Source organism: Drosophila guanche, unplaced genomic scaffold (genome assembly GCF_900245975.1).
Source record: "Drosophila guanche unplaced genomic scaffold, DGUA_6, whole genome shotgun sequence".
NCBI lineage: Eukaryota > Metazoa > Arthropoda > Insecta > Diptera > Drosophilidae > Drosophila > Drosophila guanche.
In genome coordinates, this window is record NW_022995758.1 from 116,987 (window position 1) to 137,678 (window position 20,692).

Below are 20,692 nucleotides of genomic sequence, written 5' to 3' on the forward strand. Positions count from 1 at the left end.
CATTTATATAACTATTTTAAAATCCAATTTCTCAGAAATAAGATTGTTAATTTCCAAAATTAAAACATCGTTCTATCGAGTAAATCATATCTAAAATATTAGTAAATCAAAATATCATATATAATTAAGCATTCCAGTCGATATTGGAAAATATCGATTTTGATCGCGCCGATACTATCGTATACAAATTAAAAAATATTATTTATATCGATATAACAACAATCCTTTTACTTATAAAATATTGAAACTTCGAGCGCGGCAGCGCAGGTTGCGAAATGTCAGTAACGAGTTTCTGGTAAAATCTCGCTGTGAAACCGACCGATTTCGTTTCGTTTGTTGTGCGGCTGTTTGGCAAGCCAGTTTTTTTTTTGTGTGTGCCGTTTTTTTTTTCCTAGTGTTTACGACGCGCATGAATTAGTACGCGATCGTTATTGTTTATTTGGATTTACTGTTTGTGCTGCCGCCGCCAGCGTCACCGTCTTAGCCGCCGTCGCTGCCACTGCGCAGACGTCGGGCGGGATTTGTGGCAGGTATATCGTCCGAAAAACCAGCTGAAAGATATACCATTTTGTACTAAAACCATCAAAAACGAAACGTGACTTGTTTATTTAATTGACGTATCAGCAGCAGAAGAAGCGACAATGCCTAGTGATTTTTTTTATAGTTTTCGTTTGTTTGTGGGCGCTGCGCCGCCGCCGTCGCATTTTGTTGTCTCTGGTGGGCACGCGGGTGTGTGTATATGTGCATGATGATGGTCGAGAAAGGAAAGGGACGCTGTGCCGCCACAGTTGTTGATGCGGGGAGCAAATGCGTGCAATTAGCATTCAATGTAATTATTATTAACCATTCAGAGAAATGGTGGTGTCATTGTGAAGAAGAGGGAGAGAGGGCAACAGCCCCGCACAAAAAGTGTAAATGGGTAAAAGGAAAAAGGAGCAGCAGTCACAGTAACAATTGTCAGGTAATTGCTGATATTTCGTAATGCAGCAGAGCAGTGCAGGAACAGTTGTAGCAGCAGCAACAGTAATACTACAGTAGAGATTCGTTAATGTGGATACAATAAGTACAGTGGAGCCACAACAAATATGGCACGATGAAAAAACGGGATTTTAATATTGAACTATTAATCAATCCGCAAGTGTTTTCGGTGTTTCTTTTTTTTGTGTGTTCTGTTGAGCGACAAATTACTGTAGTTGTAGTAAAGCGCCGTTACATGCGCGTACATAGCCAGACGTGCACGTACTTATGCGTGTGAGTGGCTGTGTGCAATGCAGTCGACCTGCATTGACATGTCCAAGTTGTAACTTAGATAAGGTGAGGAATGGAAAGAGCGTTCTGTGACAAAAGTCAACTATTTTGATTTAGTGCGAGCATCACACTATATATAAATATGTGCATATGGATGTACGTACGGCTGCACAGAGAGAATGAGACTTATATAATAGGCGGGAAGGCGTCACCCGATATCAACACACCATGGACTTGTCGGTGTTTTTTTTTTCAAACCCACACATGCCAGTGCACTTGCACTTGTGTGTGGTTTACTTCTCTCTATCTGTCTCTCTCCCTCTGCATGTATTTGATGTCTTAAGTGCAGCGGCAGCCGCTGCAACAGCGACGGTGGCTTGGATTTGGTTTTGGTATTCACCTGCAGAGCGACAGCGCGACGCGACATCGCAGCGCTTTCGCTTGCTCGAGTGTGCTTGTATTAGTGTTATAGTTAGTGTTTGTTTGAGAGTGCGTGTTTAGGCGAGAATGTGACACGGCCGCTACACATTTGTTTTCCAATAAACAAAAATCGAATTAAAACATTACAATCGTTGCGCTTGCCCCCTCATTTCTCGATTCTCCCTTCCAGCTCCACCCCATTGAAAACAAGTGCAATATTAATTAAGTAGTGACCGGTTGAATCCATATACACATGTATTACGTTCATACATACAAAAATAAATGCATTTATGTATAGAGTATAAACAGATGCTAGGAAAAACCCTCCGGACAAATGACAAATGATGTTATAACAGAAAATAGCAAAAGAAACAGCAAAATCTCGCACATCTCCGGGTTTTACTGTACCTGAAATATGGACTGCGCAGCTCAACAACAGCAACAGCGGCAGCCGCAACAACATCAACAGCGGCAGCCGCAACAACAAGAAGAAGCACCAGCAGAAACAGAACAGCAAACACATGGACGAAGACGGCGGCGACAACAACATACACAAATGCAGCCGTCGCATCCACACATGTGGATTGCATTGAGCATTTTGACAATATTTTGGCCGCAGGTGAGTGAAAAGAGTCGTAACAAAAACAAAAAGAGTGCTGTGAAACGTGTTTAGGGTGCGGGTGCAAAAGTTGTGTGGGGCTCGTCTTGCCTCGGCTCCCACTCCCCACTACGGAAAACGGTTTAAAGTTCAGCCCTTTCAACTAAGGGACAACCCAATATTTTCCCTGTGGGGTTTTCTCCCAAAAAAAAATCGTATGTTGTTTTAATTGATAGTCAATATACATAGTAATTTTTAGCAGTCGTAAGTCATATTTGTTGCTGCCTTTTTGTTGCTTTTGTTGCCGCTGCTCTATAAGATGTATTTTAGGAACTGGTCTAACTGGTCGTCGTAGTTTTTCTGGCCGTTCTAGTACTTGGAACACACCAGCTTCAAAATTCACAGCAAAACACACAGATTGACAAAAGACAGTAGTGGGGAAAGTGTCTGGTTGTACAACAGTTTTATGCAACAATTGTGAATAATAATCATCTTCGATTTTCGAATCTCAGGCCACAAAACCCTCAACAAATTTATTAAACGGAAATGTCTCTATGTTATTATTGGTATATTTTCGTTTGCTTTTCCAGTTTTGGCTATTTCGATTTTTCCGAGGTTTATATCAAAGAAGGAGTGGCCGGCCCCCCTTCCGTCTATATCGGTTGGACCGAAGGGTGTCCCAGCTTAGTACGATCCCCATATTCAGGACTTTACCCTTTATTCAATTTCATTTATGTACGAGTGTGTCGGTTCTTTTATTATTATTTCGTTTACAAAACTCGTTTCGTTTTGCATTGTTGTCGCATTGTTGAGAAAAAAAGAGGGGAAAACAACCAGCAGCACAATAAAACAAAAGTCAAATTAAAAAAAAAAATAGCAAACGCAAGTAAAACTTAAGGTTGGTTCTGATGCGCCCCTGCTCGTGATCCTCTTTCCTTTCTTCTTGGGGATACTGGTGATTCTCGTTTCCCGCTCTGATTTTCGCTTCGTTTAATAACCTTTTCTCTTTGGGGTTTCTCTCTTATTTGTTGTGTGTTGTGTGGGGAAATTTTTGAATATTTTCACGTCAACATCTCACGTGCGTCGCGTTAGTCGCCTTGGCTTTAACTTTTATCTGAACATTTTCGTGCGATTGCAGATCGTGGGTCATTACGTGCCGGCTTATCGCTTGAACTTGACGCAAAGTATTTATATTACTAACCGTTCAGAAACAAAACAAAAACACTCGCGATGACATCAGCGAAGTATTAACCCGAAAAAAATGTGTCCCACAAGTGTCACATGCGATCCATACGAGGGAAGTTCGTGAGGCCTACACAGATATTGTGCACATACATATGTATGTCTGTATGTATATTTGTAAAGGGTATTTTGTGAACATAAATTACACACCCAAAACATGGGTTAACTATCATTTGGCAGAAGATCAACAAACACCCAGTCTCTCCTAGCAGATGGCAACCCATTCACTGAACTGTGTCAAGTGTTGAGGGAAAATTACCCCAAAAGAATCCCCTAAGATACCGAACCGAAATAAACCCAAAAATGAAGCGATTCCATGGCTCACTCTTAAATACTTAACTCAAATCTACTCTCTCTCTGTCTGCTTTCCCCCTCTTTTGCTTTTAATGTTTATTTCTGGTTCTCATTTTGAAGAACAAATTGAAGAACTCTTTAGGACTTCATTAACTGCATTCCGTTTGCTTTCGATTGATATTTCCTCCTCCTCCTCTTAGTTCTGCTTCGACTTCTGTTTGCTCCCCCTCCCCACTTCTACTACTTCGTTTTTTTCTTGTGCTTCTGTTTTTGTGATCTTCTACTTCTCCAATGTTTATGCGATGCCAAAGAAGGAGTGAAGGTGGAGAAAATATATTTACTGCAACTATATAGTTGCTTCATGCTCCTATCTTTTCATTCTCATTCTCTTCCTCCCCTTGTGTTCGTTCTCTCTCTGACCCTGTTTTGGGTGGAGTTTGTCTGTTGATGGTATTCCACATTGCACCAAACTGTACCTTCTCCTCGGATCGGATGGGATCGGAACAGATTTGTGTTTCGCCGGTAAGCGGGGAGAGAGTAGGAGTAGGAGTAGGAAAATAAGAAGAAAATATAAATACAAAATGACAAACAACTGTCGTCATTCCCTTTGGAAACAGTAAAAATAGTTGATGAATGGTTGGCTTGATGGACGACTATAACTGTACCTTTCTTGCGACTTGTTTATTCCATGTACACGGAAACAGTATCTATCTATCGCCTTTCATCCCACTTCGCCACCATATGTACATATGTACATATGTATGTATATGAGGTTATATTTTAAATATAGACACGAAGCACACAACAAAATAAATCGAGGAGAAATCCCACATTTAGCAGCAAATTATTTTGCGGTGTAAATGTTAAACTCAAACATCGATCAGCGGAGAGAGTTCCAGAGCGTCTCGTGGAGGAAGGGAAATATATGTATGCATGTAATTCGATTTTTTGTTTGCACTTTGAAAAAAGAAAGATATTCCCTGAAGTTAATTTCTTGTTGATTTAGCGATCATCTTAAAGTTCCTGAAACTAAGATTGTATCAATGATTCAGCGTGCATTTGCTACGGATTGAAATTGAGATCCTCTTTCATTGGGTTACATCAGAAACCGTGACAAAATGGTTCTCATAGTTCTCTTTCTATATCTCCGTCTGTCTTTGATCTTCAACCTGTCTCTCTGTAATTTATTAATTGCATATTAATTGCGGTCGACAAATTGGGCCAAGACTCGACCTGAACAGCCACAAGAAAAGCTGTAGAAAATCACACAAAAATCGTAAAGTTGGCATTAATTACTACGCTTGTCCAACAAAAAAAAAAGTTTAAATTAAAGGCTCGGGTTCCCCTCTCTCTGTTTGTGAAGTGGTGGAGCTGCATCAAAGGACCATTTGTTTATTTACTACATCAAAAAAAAAACAATAACAAGCCAGAAATAGCAATAAATACAAATACCAAAAGAAACATAACATATGGAATGCCAGTGGCATGAAAGCGAAACGAAGCCAGCCATACCCTTAACGTGAACTCTTCCCCAAAGTTATAATGATTGTTCTTTGTCGAATCAACTACACTTTAGAAGTAGGGCGTACATGCTATGAGAATTCCTTAAAGAATAGATAGATATCGGGAGCGGTAAATTCCGAAAGTTCGATTTTTGTCATTCGAAAAGAATTTTGAACGTTTGAACACAGAACCGACTATTCATCGATGTAAATTGCTGATTTATCGATTTTAAATTTACGATTCATCGTTTATGCATTAGATATTTACATATTTACCACCCTACATACATATGTGTATTTAACAAATAAAATCAATGTTACCCCTTTGATAAAGGGTAATATGTGTGTATATTCGTAAATCATTTGGTGCTTGGGCGCTTGCGTAACTGGTTATTGTGTGCTTTTGGATATCTCTCTCACCTTCCTCTCAATGTCCCCTGTTTCTATGTTTTTTGTCCCAGTTTCTCTCTACCCCTCTCTACACTGGCTCTATTTTGGCCATACAAACAATTAGCAACAAGAGGCACAAACGTTTTTAAAATCACTGCCACTCTAAAAAACAGCAACAAATACTTTCCCAAACACCAACATAAATTTCAAATTAGATACAAATACGCACGCACGCATTATCCCCCCACCCCCCCCCATTTGCGAATTCAATTTGTGTTGCGTTTATTTGCTATTTATTTCTCCATTTCACATACACTTTCTTTTCAGAGTAGGGCAATCTGAATATTGATAGTTTGCCCACGATTTTACAAACGATGAGGCCCAATAGTGGCTAAGGGTATCAAAAGCTTCGACCTGATTTGATTTTCCTCTTCGGGTATGAAACCCGGTACTCGAAGAGTAAATAGTGTATATTGTATTTGTGCGAATAACGGTTGTATGTAACGCACAGAAGGAAACGTTTCCGACCCCATAAAGAATATATATTCTTGATCAGCATCCCTCCGCCACTATAAAAGGGCGAAAACCTCTCAAAGCTACAATTTTGAAGATAAAAGATATCTAACGAGAATGGACGTGTGAGACGCTTCTTACGCGTCACAACTTTTATACCCAGCCCTCAGTACTACATCTGCTGCACCTTACCGGTTATTTGTCAAATTTAACATTTTTTCTTCATCTGTCATCTACAACACTACTCACACCAACACGCTCCGTTAGCTCGCCCCCCTTCCCTAGAGCCACACACTGCAGAGTACCGGCAGAGGAAGAGGAACGGCAGGGGAATAGGCCACACACTGCGCGAAGCAGAGTGTGAAAGAGAGAATGTGAAAAAAAAAACAAATATAAGCTGCGGGTCGGGGTGGGTTTAGCCACTGCAAATTAATTTCTTCATTGTCGCTATAATAATGATCCAATCGGATCCCAATTTGGTGATCTGATAGATATGGTCATTCCCTACAGAATGGCGTTTTTTTACCCGGTACTCGAACAGTAAATAGGAAAAATAAGTCTGCCGACTTTTAACCCACCCCGTCTCTTATATTTGATTTTTTTTGTGTGCGGGCGGTGCCTCTGCCTCTGCCGCGAGTCTGCAGTGTGTGGGTCTAGGGAAGGGCGGCGAGCTAAAGGAGCGTGTTGGTGTGAGTAGTGTTGTTGATGTAGATGACAGATGAAGAAAAAATGTAGAATTTGACAAATAACCGCTAAGGTGCAGATGTAGTACTGAGTGCCGGATATAAAAGTTGTGACGCGTAAGAAACGTCTCACACGTCCCTTCTCGTTTTGTTTGTTTAGTATTTGAATGCCAATCTCTAGTACTTACATATACACGTATTTGTAAGGATGAAACTGCATTGCCAGGTGTGAAATGACATTCGTATAATAAGTAAACATTTAGGGGTAGACGCATCCAATGACACCACCTTCAATGGACATTCCAAGTGTCTTTTGTTACTCATTGAAGGAGTACACGCGATAAGGATTGGTTTTCATTCAGTCATCAGCTACCATAGTTATGGTTATCATTATTATTATTGTTATTATTTTTTGTTAATGCTGCACTACCACACTTAGCCTGCGAGAGTGAAGGAGGGGTGACGCAGTCGCACATGCATGTTGCACCATACAATTAGGTGTGACTGTTTGCGTGTGTGTGGGCGTGTAGTGGGGGCGGGAGGCTTAATTGTTTGCCTTAATTTGACTAAAAACCAATTTAACTTCCGTTTCCCACATTCAGTCATCATCTTTGCTGTTGTTATTGTTGCTGTTAGTTTTTTGTTGCATGTGACATGCAAACTGACAACAACAAAAACGCACACACACTCACAACAACAACAGCAATAAAGAAAAAAAAAAAAAGCAAATTGAGAAGTCATATTCAAATTGCATTCACTTCCACATTCGTTGGAAAAAAAACGAGGCACAATAAAACAATTTCAATTGCCATTTTCCGGCCTATGCATAGAGGAAATTCCATTCAAAAACTTTTTTACGTCTTATATTATTGCTTGACGATCCCGAAATCTGATCTCCCCCCAAAAAAATCCACAATGACGTCAGAGGCGTCGGACGTGTCAGAGCTTAATATTCGAACAACGATCTTTGGAGCGTGATTAGCGTTATTATCTGATCATCAGATCACTCGTATCACTCGTTTCGCATCCATTTGTACATATGTATGTATGTACATACATATATCCCATCAGATGATCCAGCACGGCAGGCATGCAGGCAGAAACCGCCGCCAATTATCGACTTGCGCGATAATGTCGAAAACAATAAACACAAAGAATTGGAATATATATGGAATATGTATATACAGACACACGCAAGTGTATGTACTGTTTGTTAATTTGCGGCTTTTGATTATTAATTTTTGTGTGCTCTCCATTATACTGCGACACACGAAAAGTGTGATTATTTCAGGTTTAAAATTAAACATTGCTGATAGATAAAAGATGGGATGTATCCGAGGAGAGAGATGGCTGAAACATAGATATAGTATGTACATATATTTGGTAGATAAATATTTAAATAAAGCTCGGTTTTTGTGCATCTTCAGCTGCTCCTGCTGATGCTGCTGCCTGCACGAGGCCGCAAATAGTGTGTGGCATATAGTATTAACCATTGAGCGCTTATCCTCATATACCATGCATAGATGGTCACTCCAAAGGCCACACACAGAATGAACGATAACTGTATGTCGAGGCTAGTCATCCTACAAATAGCACAACACACTTGTCTGTGTGTTGGCTATGTATGTATGTATATCTGCATATATAATTTATTACTGCCTGGCACGAGATTCAATCGCGCCGTTTGCCCATGACTCACCCACTGACATTGGCACCCAGTAAGTAGGGGGAGGGAGGAGCTGTGAAAGGTAATCCACAGGGTGCTGTTGTCATCGTTGTGTCCCCTAGAGACATAGGGGCTGCGATTAGTGCGGCGGAACGAATTCAGCGAGCTATGTAGGTCAGTTATGCGAACCGTAGACAGTGATCGAGCACAGGAACCGTGGCAGTGGCAAGGTGTGGCGTAGTCAGACGAAAAATCGATACACCGAGTGATCGATTAATTATTGCATCGATATCTAATTTATATTTTATTGCTTTTCCGCTTTTTCTGATATGTCCAGTATTCGAGCGGAGCCGATCTGGTGATCAATGTGCCCAATGCGAGCAGCAATGACAATGCTTTCTACATGATCGACTACAGTCCGCCGTTTGGGTTCCCAGAACCGAACACCACGATACCGGCCAGCGAAATTGGCAAGGACATCAAGTTCTCGCGTGCCCTGCCCGGCACAGAGTACAACTTTTGGCTGTTCTACACAAACTCCACGCACCAGGAGCTGCTCACCTGGACGGTGAACATAACAACGGGTGAGCCATAAACGGCATATTTTTGTAGAGAACTTTTCTCATTCCCATTCCATTCGAATAGCTCCCGATCCGCCAGCGAGTCTGAGCGTCCAGTTGCGCTCCAGCAAGAGTGCATTCATCACATGGAAGCCCCCAAGGACGGGCAACTATTCGGGTTTTCGTATCAAGGTGCTGGGCCTCACCGATATGCCCTTCAATCGAAGCTATGCGCTGGACGACCGAGAGACGCTCCAGTTGTCCGCCAAGGAGCTGACACCGGGCGGCAGCTACCAAGTGCAGGCCTATACCATCTATAAGGGCAAGGAGTCGGTGGCCTATACGAGTCGCAACTTTACCACAAGTAAGTCGCGGACGGGCGGCACTCGCAGTCCCGGCAGCAAGTGTAACTTTTAATAATTCCCCCGTAACCATAATCGTTATGTTTAACTATGGACTATAATCCGGTGATGTGTCATTATTAATGTGTGTAACCTTAATATCTAATACCAACTGGTAATCTGGAAAATCTGGCAATCCGGTGATGGATGGATCCTGAATACTCATCAAACTAACACCATAATTATCTCTTTCTCCCTCTCGCTCTCACTCGCTTTGTGTGTTTCTCTGAATCGCAAGCCCGTGTTCTTGTCATGTTGCCTTTTTTATGTCACTTAAATGCACTACCAGGGATCATCTCTGGAAAGAGATTGGAGCATCTATTGGAGCAGGTAACCCTCCCGTAGACCGCAGACCGCACACACAACTTCTTCCTTTAGTTTGTTGTTTTTTTTGTTTTGTTTGTTGCTAATAAAATAGCTGATACAGAGATGCTTTTCACACTTAACGCTTTCGTACAGTGGTGCCATAATTCAATGGGGAATGGCGGGGAACCTTCGCCCGCACCTTGAATTCAGGGGCCACTGTGATGCGGGCGTAATGCGTTTTTATTTGTGTGTTGGTTTGTATTTTGTCCCATCAATCGTGCTCGCTTACTAAACTTCTCGTAACCTTTAACACCAGCACTGCTTAACAATTTGGCACACCTGAACTAATTCACAATAAAATACCAGTTTCCATTAGCAGCAGATTCGCATTTGAATTCGGCAAATAGTTTCCCATTTTAAAGCAATATCTTTATCGATTGGATATGCTTCTAGATTATAATTTCGATTTCGATTCCTATCGATTTAGGATAGATGTGCAGATGTATATAGTGCAGATTATTTGTTGATGACTTAACGATTATCTATTGATCGGTTATTGATTTGTCGCTTCGAGAAGTACCTATTGTCTATTTATAGATCAGTTATTTATCGATTATGTATTGATTTTTTGTCAATATGTACTTTTTATGTACTTAATATCTACTTTTATTTATCGATTACGTATTGATTATATCAGATTTTTGGCCAGAACTCATCGAATGTGTAGCCAAGCCCACTAATACTCAGACCTACCTTCACTACATACATACAAAGTAGATATATAGTAGATAGTTATGTAGATGTCAAATAAAATATATATCATCTATCTCATGCACATCATATCTCTCCCTCTCCCAACATTTATCGATCCTGTGTGTCCGTCCATTCCATTCCACATCCGAAACATCGAACACACACAGAGCCGAATACGCCGGGGAAATTCATTGTGTGGTTCCGGAACGAGACGACGCTCCTGGTGCTGTGGCAGCCACCATTCCCGGCTGGCATCTACACACATTACAAGGTCTCGATCACGCCGGACGATGCCATCGAGAGTGTGCTGTATGTGGAGCGGGAGGGCGAGCCACCAGGTCCGGCGCAGGCGGCATTCAAGGGCCTCGTACCTGGGCGGGAATATAATATATCGGTGCAGACAGTGTCCGAGGATGAGACCTCGTCTGTGCCCACCACAGCTCGCTACCTCACAGTGCCGGAGCGTGTACTGAATGTGACCTTTGACGAGGCCCACACCACCTCCAGCTCGTTCCGGGTGCGTTGGGAGCCGCCGCGTACTTACAGCGAGTTCGATGGCTACCAGGTGATGTTGTCAACATCTCGGCGTATCTTCAATGTTCCCCGCACGGACGCCACCAGCGTTACCTTCGACTATCCCGATATCCTGGAGCCGGGGCGCACCTACGATGTGGTGGTGAAGACCATTGCCGACAATGTCAACTCATGGCCGGCCACGGCAGTTGTGACGCTGCGTCCACGACCTGTCCGCACTTTGGGTGGTTTTCTAGACGATCGCAGCAATGCGCTGCACATCTCGTGGGAACCGGCGGATACGGGCAAACAGGATGGGTATCGAATCAGGTAAGAATATAAGGCGGACAGCAGCTTTGATGATTATACCTCTACATCTCCTTTTCCTGCAGATACCATGAGCAAACGAACGATAGTGAAGTGCAGAGCCAGTTTACATTGCCAGCGCCGTCAGCGCTGGACACAGTGATAGACACCGCACTCACAGAGTACACACTGGAGTCTCTGCAGGCGGGTAGACGCTATCTGGTGGGTGTGCAGGCCCTCTCTAATGGCATCGCCTCGAATGTCACATATATCACACGCTACACACGCCCTGCGGCGCCCATTATACAGGAGTTGCGCAGCATACCCCTGGGCCTGAACATCAGCTGGAAGAGCGATGTGAATTCACAGCAGGATCGCTACGAGGTGCACTATCAGCGTAATGGTACGCGCGAGGAGCGCACAATAGCCACCAATGAGACAGCGCTGACAATCAACTATCTGCATGCGGGCTCTGGCTATGAGATCAAAGTGTATGCCATCAGCCATGGCATACGCAGTGAGCCGCATTCCTACTTCCAGGCAGTCTGTGAGTGAATCCTTCCATCGTTTTTTGCTGCCAAATTCTAATTTATAATTTTCGTTCTTTTTTTTGTAGTTCCCAAGCCGCCGCTGAATCTCACACTGCAGACAGTGCACACAAATTTGGTGGTGCTGCATTGGAAGCCGCCGGAGGGTAGCGATTTCAGCGAGTATGTGGTGCGATATCGAACGGCTGCATCACCATGGCAGCGATTGGCCAATGTCCGTGAGAGTCATGCCCGCATCGAGGATATGCACTACGGGGAGCGATATCTCATCCAAGTGAACACCATCAGCTTTGGGGTGGAGAGTCAAAGTCCATTGGAGCTAAATGTCACCATGCCACCGCATCCAGTTTCGAATGTGGTGCCGCTGGTGGACTCTCGCAATCTAACCCTTGAATGGCCGCGTCCTGACGGACACATCGATTACTATACCCTCAAGTGGTGGGCCACGGATGAGGTTGATCGCTTCGAATACAAGAATGTCACACAGTTGGATGACTGTACGTTAATGCGCATCGGGTACTCTGTTTAAATCTGTAATCAATAATTATATTTTACATCTTTCAGTGACATCGCCCAGCGTACGGATACCCGTTGAGGATTTGTCACCGGGCAGACAATACAAATTTGAGGTTCAGGCCAGCTCCAATGGCATACGATCGGGGATCACGCATCTCTCAACGCGCACCATGCCCCTGATCCAATCGGATGTGTTTATTTCGAATGCACGAGCTGGTGGCGGCGAGGAGCAGGGCGACAGCGATGGCAGTGGCGAGGAGGAAAGCATCACAGTGAGCTACACACCGACACCGGCATCGAGCACACGTTTCGACATCTATCGTTTCTCGATGGGCGATCCTCAGATCAAGGACAAGGAGAAGATGGCCAACGATACGGAACGCAAGCTGACATTCTCGGGTCTATCGCCGGGACGTCTGTACAATGTGACCGTGTGGACAGTGAGCGGTGGCGTGGCCAGTCTGCCCATCCAGCGGCTGTACCGGCTCCATCCGTTGCCGATCAGCGATCTGGAGGCCTCACAGGTGGCGGCACGCGAGATCAGCCTACGCTGGACGGCCCCAGCGGGTGAGTTCACCGACTTTGAGCTGCAGTATCTTAGCGCCGACGAGGAGGCACCGCAGCTCCTGCAAAATGTGACGAGGCTCACACAGATTACGCTTCGTGGGCTACGACCCTACCACAATTATACCTTCACCGTGATTGTGCGCTCCGGGAGCAGCAGCAGCATCGGCAGTAGTACGGGGCCGACCACTCTGATACGCAACAGTGCGCCGATCTCGGCCAGCTATCAGACACTGGCCGCAGCACCAGGCCGTGTGGATTACTTCCAGCCCAACGATGTGCAGCCCGCTGAGGTAAGCTTCGTGTGGCTGCTGGAGGCGCGTGAGCAGCACGGACCCATCGATTATTTTCGCATCAGTTGTCAGAATATCGACGATGCGGCGGATGTTGTAGCCAGCCACGAGTTTCCCGCAAATGCCACACATGGGCGGATCGATGGTCTGGTGCCCGGCAACAAGTATAGCTTTCGCATTCAAGCGAAATCCGCTTTGGGCTATGGCGCCGAGCGTGAGCATGTCCAGCTAATGCCCATTCTGGCGCCGCCTGTGCCAGAGCCGAATGTGACGCCCCTGGAGGTGGGGCGGACAAGCAGCACCATTGAGATAAGCTACCGTCAGAGCTACTTCTCCAACGCCCATGGGCTAGTGCGCTTTTACACCATCATTGTGGCGGAGGATGTGGGCAAGAATGCCTCCGGCCTGGAGATGCCCAGCTGGCAGGATGTGCAGTCTTATACGGTGTGGTTGCCCTACCAGGCCATCGAGCCTTACAATCCTTTTGTCTTGGGGGTCGCGACGAATGCGAATGCAAGTGTCGCCAGGAGGAGCATGGGCAGTGGCTCACCCGTGGAGCGCTTTACGATCGGATCGGCAAACTGCGATAAACATCGAACGGGATATTGCAATGGGCCACTGCGAGCGGGCACCACATACCGCATCAAGGTGCGCGCCTTCACCGACGACGACAAGTTCACGGACACCGCATACAGTGTGCCAATCACAACGGAACGCAACCACACGCTTATTGTTGTGATCTCGATCTCGCTTCTGTTCGTTGCCATTCTTCTTGTGGCCTATTGCCAGCGGCGTTTTCATCAAATTTGTCGCGCCTCCAAGTTGTCGCGGATGCAGGACGAGCTGGCCGCTTTGCCTGAGGGCTATGTGACACCCAATCGGCCCATTCATGTGAAGGACTTTGGGGAGCACTTCCGCCTGATGTCCGCCGACTCGGACTTTCGCTTTAGCGAGGAGTTTGAGGAGCTGAAGCATGTGGGACGAGACCAGGCCTGCAGTTTCGCCAATCTGCCGTGCAATCGGCCAAAGAATCGCTTCACCAACATCCTGCCCTACGACCATTCGCGCTTCAAGCTGCAACCGGTGGACGATGACGATGGCTCGGACTACATAAATGCCAACTACATGCCCGGTCATAATTCGCCGCGGGAGTTTATTGTCACCCAGGGGCCGTTGCATTCGACGCGCGAGGAGTTCTGGCGCATGTGCTGGGAGAGTAACTCGCGGGCCATTGTCATGCTGACGCGCTGCTTCGAGAAGGGGCGCGAGAAGTGCGACCAGTATTGGCCTGTCGATCGTGTGGCCATGTTCTATGGTGACATCAAAGTTCAACTGATCATCGATACGCATTTCCGGGATTGGAGCATATCCGAGTTCATGGTCTCCAGGGTGAGACTTGCCTTTCATTTGTCTTTAATGCTTTGTTCAAATGTTGCGCTTTGTAGAACTGCGAATCACGGATCATGAGGCACTTTCATTTTACCACTTGGCCAGATTTTGGTGTGCCAGAACCGCCGCAGTCACTGGTGCGTTTTGTGCGCGCCTTTCGCGATGCCATTGGCACCGATATGCGCCCCATTATTGTCCACTGCAGCGCAGGTGTCGGTAGATCGGGCACTTTTATAGCCCTAGATCGGATACTGCAGCACATCCACAAGTCCGACTATGTGGACATATTTGGAATTGTTTTTGCCATGCGCAAGGGTGAGCGAGAGTCTCTTCCCTCTAAATTGAATTGAATCTAACTATTTTTGGTTCTTGTTTTTCTGTTGTTGCAGAGCGCGTATTTATGGTGCAGACGGAACAGCAGTATGTGTGCATACATCAGTGCTTGTTGGCGGTGCTAGAGGGGAAGGAGCATCTGCTGGCCGATTCTTTGGAGCTGCATGCCAATGATGGCTACGAGGGTGAGTCGGCTGCGAGCTGCGCGAGAATAGATATGGCAGTTGTATTTCTCTTTTGATTGTTGCTCCTCCATTTGCTGCGACTTTTTACCCTACACTTTATTCTGCTCCTCCTTATCGTTTTACCCCGACTCCCAATTGTATTCGTTTTTATTTGTATATATATATTGTATTTGTGGGGAATAACGGATGTTTGTAACGCACAGAAGGAAACGTTTCCGACCCCACAAAGTATATATATTATTGATCAGCATCAATAGCCGAGTCGATTGAACCATGTCTGTCTGTCCGTCCGTCTTGTTGAGCGCCTGGATCTCAGATACCATAAAAGCTAGAGGCACCCTATTTACGCTTCGAGTACCGGGTATAACGAGCCAGAATGAAGAAATTAATTTGCAGTGGCTAAACCCACAACGTCCCGTAGACTATATTTGTTTTTTGCACATTCTCTCATTCACACTCAGCTTCGGGCTGTGCGCGGCTTCTGCCTCTGCCGTGCCTCGGCAGTGTGCGTCTCTAGGGGAGGGGGGCGAGCTAAAAAAGCGCGTTGGAGTGAGAAGTGATGTAGATGTAGATGTTGATAAAAGATGTAGAAACATGTAAAATGTAAAAGTTAAAATTTGAAAATAGCCGTTAAGGTGCAGATGTTCTACTGAGTTCTAATTTTAATCGTGAAAACTCCATCCTAAACCAAATACGATGATTTATGTAAATAGTTTTGCCACGCCCCCCTGCCCCAAACTAAAAACACAAACAGTCACACAAATAAAAACTACAAAAATGCTGGAACTGGGCTTCTTTTTTTTTTATTTTTTGGTGGTCTTTTGATGGAAATTTTTTTTTGACTTAATTTTGTTTCAATTTTTTTTGTAACTAACAAAATAATATTTTTCAATAATTTTTTCTTTTTTCTCTTCACCAAAAACACACACACCAACACATGCCTAACCCCCTCTACACACACACACACAAACACACTATACCACAAACGCATATATCAACTTTTCATTATAATAAAAAAATGCTTCTCCTGAAATCGAAAAAAAAATGCAAAAAAAAGTGACTAAAATTTACTTAGAGCGACCGAATCAGCAACTACAGCAGCAGCAGCAACCGCAAATGAAGCCCAAAATGGGAACCCTTGGAGCAGCCATGGGAGTCAAGACTTTGCGTGCATCACTGGCACTGGCCGAGGAGTTGGACCAGGAGCTGATGGAAAAGCCGGAGGAGGAGCACGCAATGGCTGGAGTGACACTACCGAACAGTAGCATTAAATCGAATGAAAAAGCTGATACGAATACAGATGAAGACGGGGACGATTATGATGATGATGATGACGATGATGATCAGCAGCCATTGAACAATGAGACGACAGCCACATTTTCGACAGCCAGCAGTAGCAGTATTAGTGAGAATCAGGTCGATCATGACGAAAAGCAGCAGCACAAGCAGCGTGACCAGGGAAGAACTCGTTCCAAGTCCGAAGCAGAGACCGATGACGATGACGAGGACAAACGAGATGGAGATGGGGCCAAGCGTCGCGAGGCTGACGAGGATGAATGGTGGTAGTGATAAGAGAAAGGTCCGCTTTTAGGTTTGTACCCCACCCACCCACACACACACACGCACAAACACTGACTTCCACTACACTGTCCTACACACCCACACGCACAAAACACAAGAAAGCAAGCAGCACCCCCACACGAGAAAAGACCAAGCGCAACAATTGCCTTAAACAAAAACAAAACATTAAAAAAAAAACCAAAAATATAATTTGATTAGGACTTACGCTTTTCCTTACGAATAACGCATTCGATTTTTGGCCAAAGACTAAACAAATAAAACAACGCAACGTAACACAAAATTCTAACAACTGCCAGAGCACAAGAGAATTGTATATAACACAAACATACACACGCACGCCCCCACAGATACACACAAACACACGCACAAGAAGTATATTTAATTGATGCACCAGCAACTTCCGGTTAATGTCCCACTCTGTCTATGTGTATTGTCTCTCCTAGCATTGTATGTTTCGATCTTCAACTGAAAATGAGCATTGCATTGAGTTTAAATAATTTTAACATTGAAAAATCTTACAGATGACGAGGGAATCGCTGAGACGGGCATCTAACGTATGGCAAACACACACAGCGACGCATCGATATATACATATCTATATATATATTACATACACATATATATGTATATATTAAATAATATAGTAGCTATTCGATGTTAGTTCTTAGTGGTAGCTTCATATTTTTTAAACATATCTCTACTTTTACGTAAAAATTTGCCTGTGATGTGCTGGATGTGATTTGTCTACAGCGAAAGGGAAAGGAGAAGTCAGATAAGTCTGTCTGTCATTGTGCTCACGCCGCTCCATGCCGCCAAAACTAGATAAAAACCACAAGAGCGTAACCTTAAGCTTCAGGTGTAACCATTATACCCCCCTCAATCGCGTCCACTAGTTTGTCCTCCAATACCCAGATATTGTGTATAGTTTTTTTTTTGTAAATCTGTTCTGTCCTCCCTCCATTTATGGAACAGCATCGATCGATGCTGTGCGACTATTATTATAATTATTTGTATTACCCCCAACTCCCACACCCACGAACTATTTATGTATGATCAATTAATTGTGTTTTATGTTTATTATTAATATTATGTAGCTTGGATTCGTTTTATCGTTAGGTTTTAGTCAGCATTTAGTCAGAAAACTGTTTTTAGCTCTAGCAGCAGTATCCGGCCTGTGTGTGTCCTTCTGGCCATATGGTGTATATGTGTGTGTCCATGTGCCATATAAGGAATGGAAGCGATATATTTGGGCCAGCAGGCAGGCAGCAGGAACAGCAAAAGCTTGCTTTTTAGCATTTATTTTAATATAAAATTTATTTAATTATTGTATTTTTTGTCGAATGTGCAAACACCCACACCCCACCCCACCCTCCCCCACACCACACTAAAAATCAATAAATTTATATATTGAGAACATGATATATTGTTGGGTTATTTATTCCTTGCATTTTACCATGCATCATTATAAAGAGGAAATTAATAAAGAATTTTTGCAAATTCTAACGAAAATTGTGCAAAAATTGAATGAATTGTTTCTATTGGGAAACACTATTTCGATTCATTTCGGGGATGACAACCCTATAAAGATTTTACACCTGTTTATACACAAACTTACATATTTTCTACGTGCATTTAAGATTTTGCGTACATGCTGAAAATCAGTGCCTACTTTTGTGGGCAGCATTTGAATACGTGCTTCCATATCTGGCCAAGCCCATTGCAATAGTCTGGCGGCGCCACTGATCTGAATTGTAAATACGAATTTGTATTTTGATTGGAATCCATATAATCGAATAAGGATTGCACGAGCGATTTTGGTGGGATTTGAGGAGTTCCCAGCTACTACCGCTGTCGTAGCCAGGGAGCGTTCCAGGTAAAATTATGTACAGCAGAGAGGAGGAGAAAGCCGGGAATTTCAACCATCTTAATGGGCTGAACAAGCCAAATACAGCGAAAATCAGCTAAGCAATTATAAGGCTTCTAAATGTTACCACAAACAGACAGACAGAGACACCAGACAGTTGGCGGTTGGCAGTGGCTGCTTCGGCTGCTGTTGCTCTTGTTCCTACTGCAACAAGTTCCAAGAAGAACAAGAAAATTACAATGATAATGACGCTTCGAACGAGGATGATGATGAATGTTAGTTGGAGTCAGTGGCGAGGAGTCGTCGGCATTCGTTTTAACAAATAAAGCCAGAGACTAATTGCATTTGCACTTGTTGTGCGATATTTCTTTGCTAGAAATTATATGGCCACGGCCACAATGGATGCGATTCACTGCGATGCACGGCGATGCGATACGATGTGATGGGATGTGCTTCTTGTTGGCTGAGCATGAGAGGAGGAGAGAGAGAGATAGGCTGTAGGATGTGTATACTTATTACTTAGGATTTACTTAGTAGTTGGTTTCAGTGCACAGTTTAAGACACGTCATTTGTCATTTATCTTTTGTGGCCTTTTAGCGTTTGGCTTAATTGACTTCATCTGTTCTTCAGCTGAAGACCAGCCAACCACCAGCTGAAAAGAGACCTGAAACAAAAAGATATATAAAAAAAAGAGCAGACACTCACACAAACAGCAAAACCGCGAGGAGGAGAGAAATAGGAATACCAAAGAGCAAGACCAAGACCAAAACCAAGAGCAAGAGCAGGCGACGGGCCATCATCTGGTCATCATTTGCTCACTCAAACTTCCCATAGACATGGCCATTGCCTTGTCTTATGGTCAATACCAATTGACCATAGTGCGGAACATTTAGCTTCATTACGTCAGGCCATGTTCGTGGCTGCACTGCAGAACCGTTTTAATTAGATGTAACCATAATAAATCACACACAGAAAAACAAACACACAAAACCAAAACCAAAATCCACTGCTTCTTCGCTGAGCGCTGAAATGGAATGAAATGTAAAGATCAACGAGGACAGAATCAGCATCAGCATCAGAATTAGTAACCATCCATATTTGTTTATATATATATATATCTTTCGGTTCCCATAAAAGTGCAACACCACTTTTCGCTCTTTCTTTCTTTCTCTGATGTGGCATTGACATGCAAGTTGGCAGTTTTGGCGGTTCCGCAAGAACATCACTCAGATAAGGCCATAAAGTACCAAAAGGGGGTTTCGAGTAGCCCACCCTCATTGTGGCTAATGTTTTTGATGTTTTGTGATTCGTGTTGATGCTTTGTATTCAATCCAATGGATTATTGACTATCAGGAAGTCAGGCAGTCAGGCGACCGCTCCATCCATTAGTGCTGTTTTTGAGCCAAGTTTAACCCACATTGTGGCCATTAAGAGCCATTCCCGATGGCCATTTGACAACGCCCAGTGCGAAATGCAAAAGAGGTACGGGATGGGATAGCATAGGATAGAATAGGATAGAATAGATGGTTTGGGATGGGATGGGATGGAGGCAAATTGCAATGGAAATTGCCACGCTTCATTCCTTTGTGCTGTGCACCCACTGCTTCTGCTCGATGCAACATCACAGATAAGTGCATACTGTGCATGTGGCATGCCATGCAACATGCAGCAAACTAGACTCTGCACCAAAACCCTACATCTTGGCTTTGAACTTGCGAATTCGCTAGACAAGCAACAAGCAAGGCAGCTAGGCTCAGCGCAAGCGAACTCAAACCTCAAGAGGAGGTACCAGTACTCAGTCCCCTCCCTCTCACCACCAGAAAGCAGCAACAGCAGCAGCAGTAGTGCTGCAACAATGCCAGCAGCAATCAGCGGCAAGTGAATGAGCTTAAATTGTCCATGGCTAGAGGGAGGCAAAGCGCTTGGTTGGTTGCTCTTGGTCTTGGTCTTGGTCTTGGTCTCTTGTCTCTTCGTTCGGTTTTGGTGGTGGCCATGATGATGGCTTCGCTGGCTGACTGCAAGCC

The 20,692-nt window shown here is 44.2% G+C and overlaps 1 protein-coding gene across 5 annotated transcripts; it reads left to right on the forward strand.

The window, feature by feature from the left end:
- Positions 1–254: 254 nt before the first annotated feature.
- On the forward strand, positions 255–18,099 carry LOC117590471 (tyrosine-protein phosphatase 10D). Of its 5 annotated transcripts, none has more exons than XM_034283121.1 (12): positions 255–530; positions 1,859–2,287; positions 8,894–9,140; positions 9,202–9,480; positions 10,744–11,419; positions 11,482–11,942; positions 12,012–12,440; positions 12,508–14,705; positions 14,762–15,020; positions 15,095–15,223; positions 16,281–16,814; positions 17,326–18,099. In XM_034283121.1, exons 2-11 carry the CDS (start codon positions 2,084–2,086, stop codon positions 16,787–16,789), a joined length of 5,391 nt encoding a protein of 1,796 aa, XP_034139012.1. In that variant the 5' UTR covers positions 255–530; positions 1,859–2,083; the 3' UTR covers positions 16,790–16,814; positions 17,326–18,099. The 5 variants fall into 5 exon arrangements, with proteins under 5 accessions (XP_034139012.1, XP_034139014.1, XP_034139015.1 ...); XM_034283123.1 differs by having other exon boundaries at positions 16,281–16,802; XM_034283124.1 differs by having other exon boundaries at positions 16,299–16,814.
- The last annotated feature ends 2,593 nt before the right edge of the window (positions 18,100–20,692 follow it).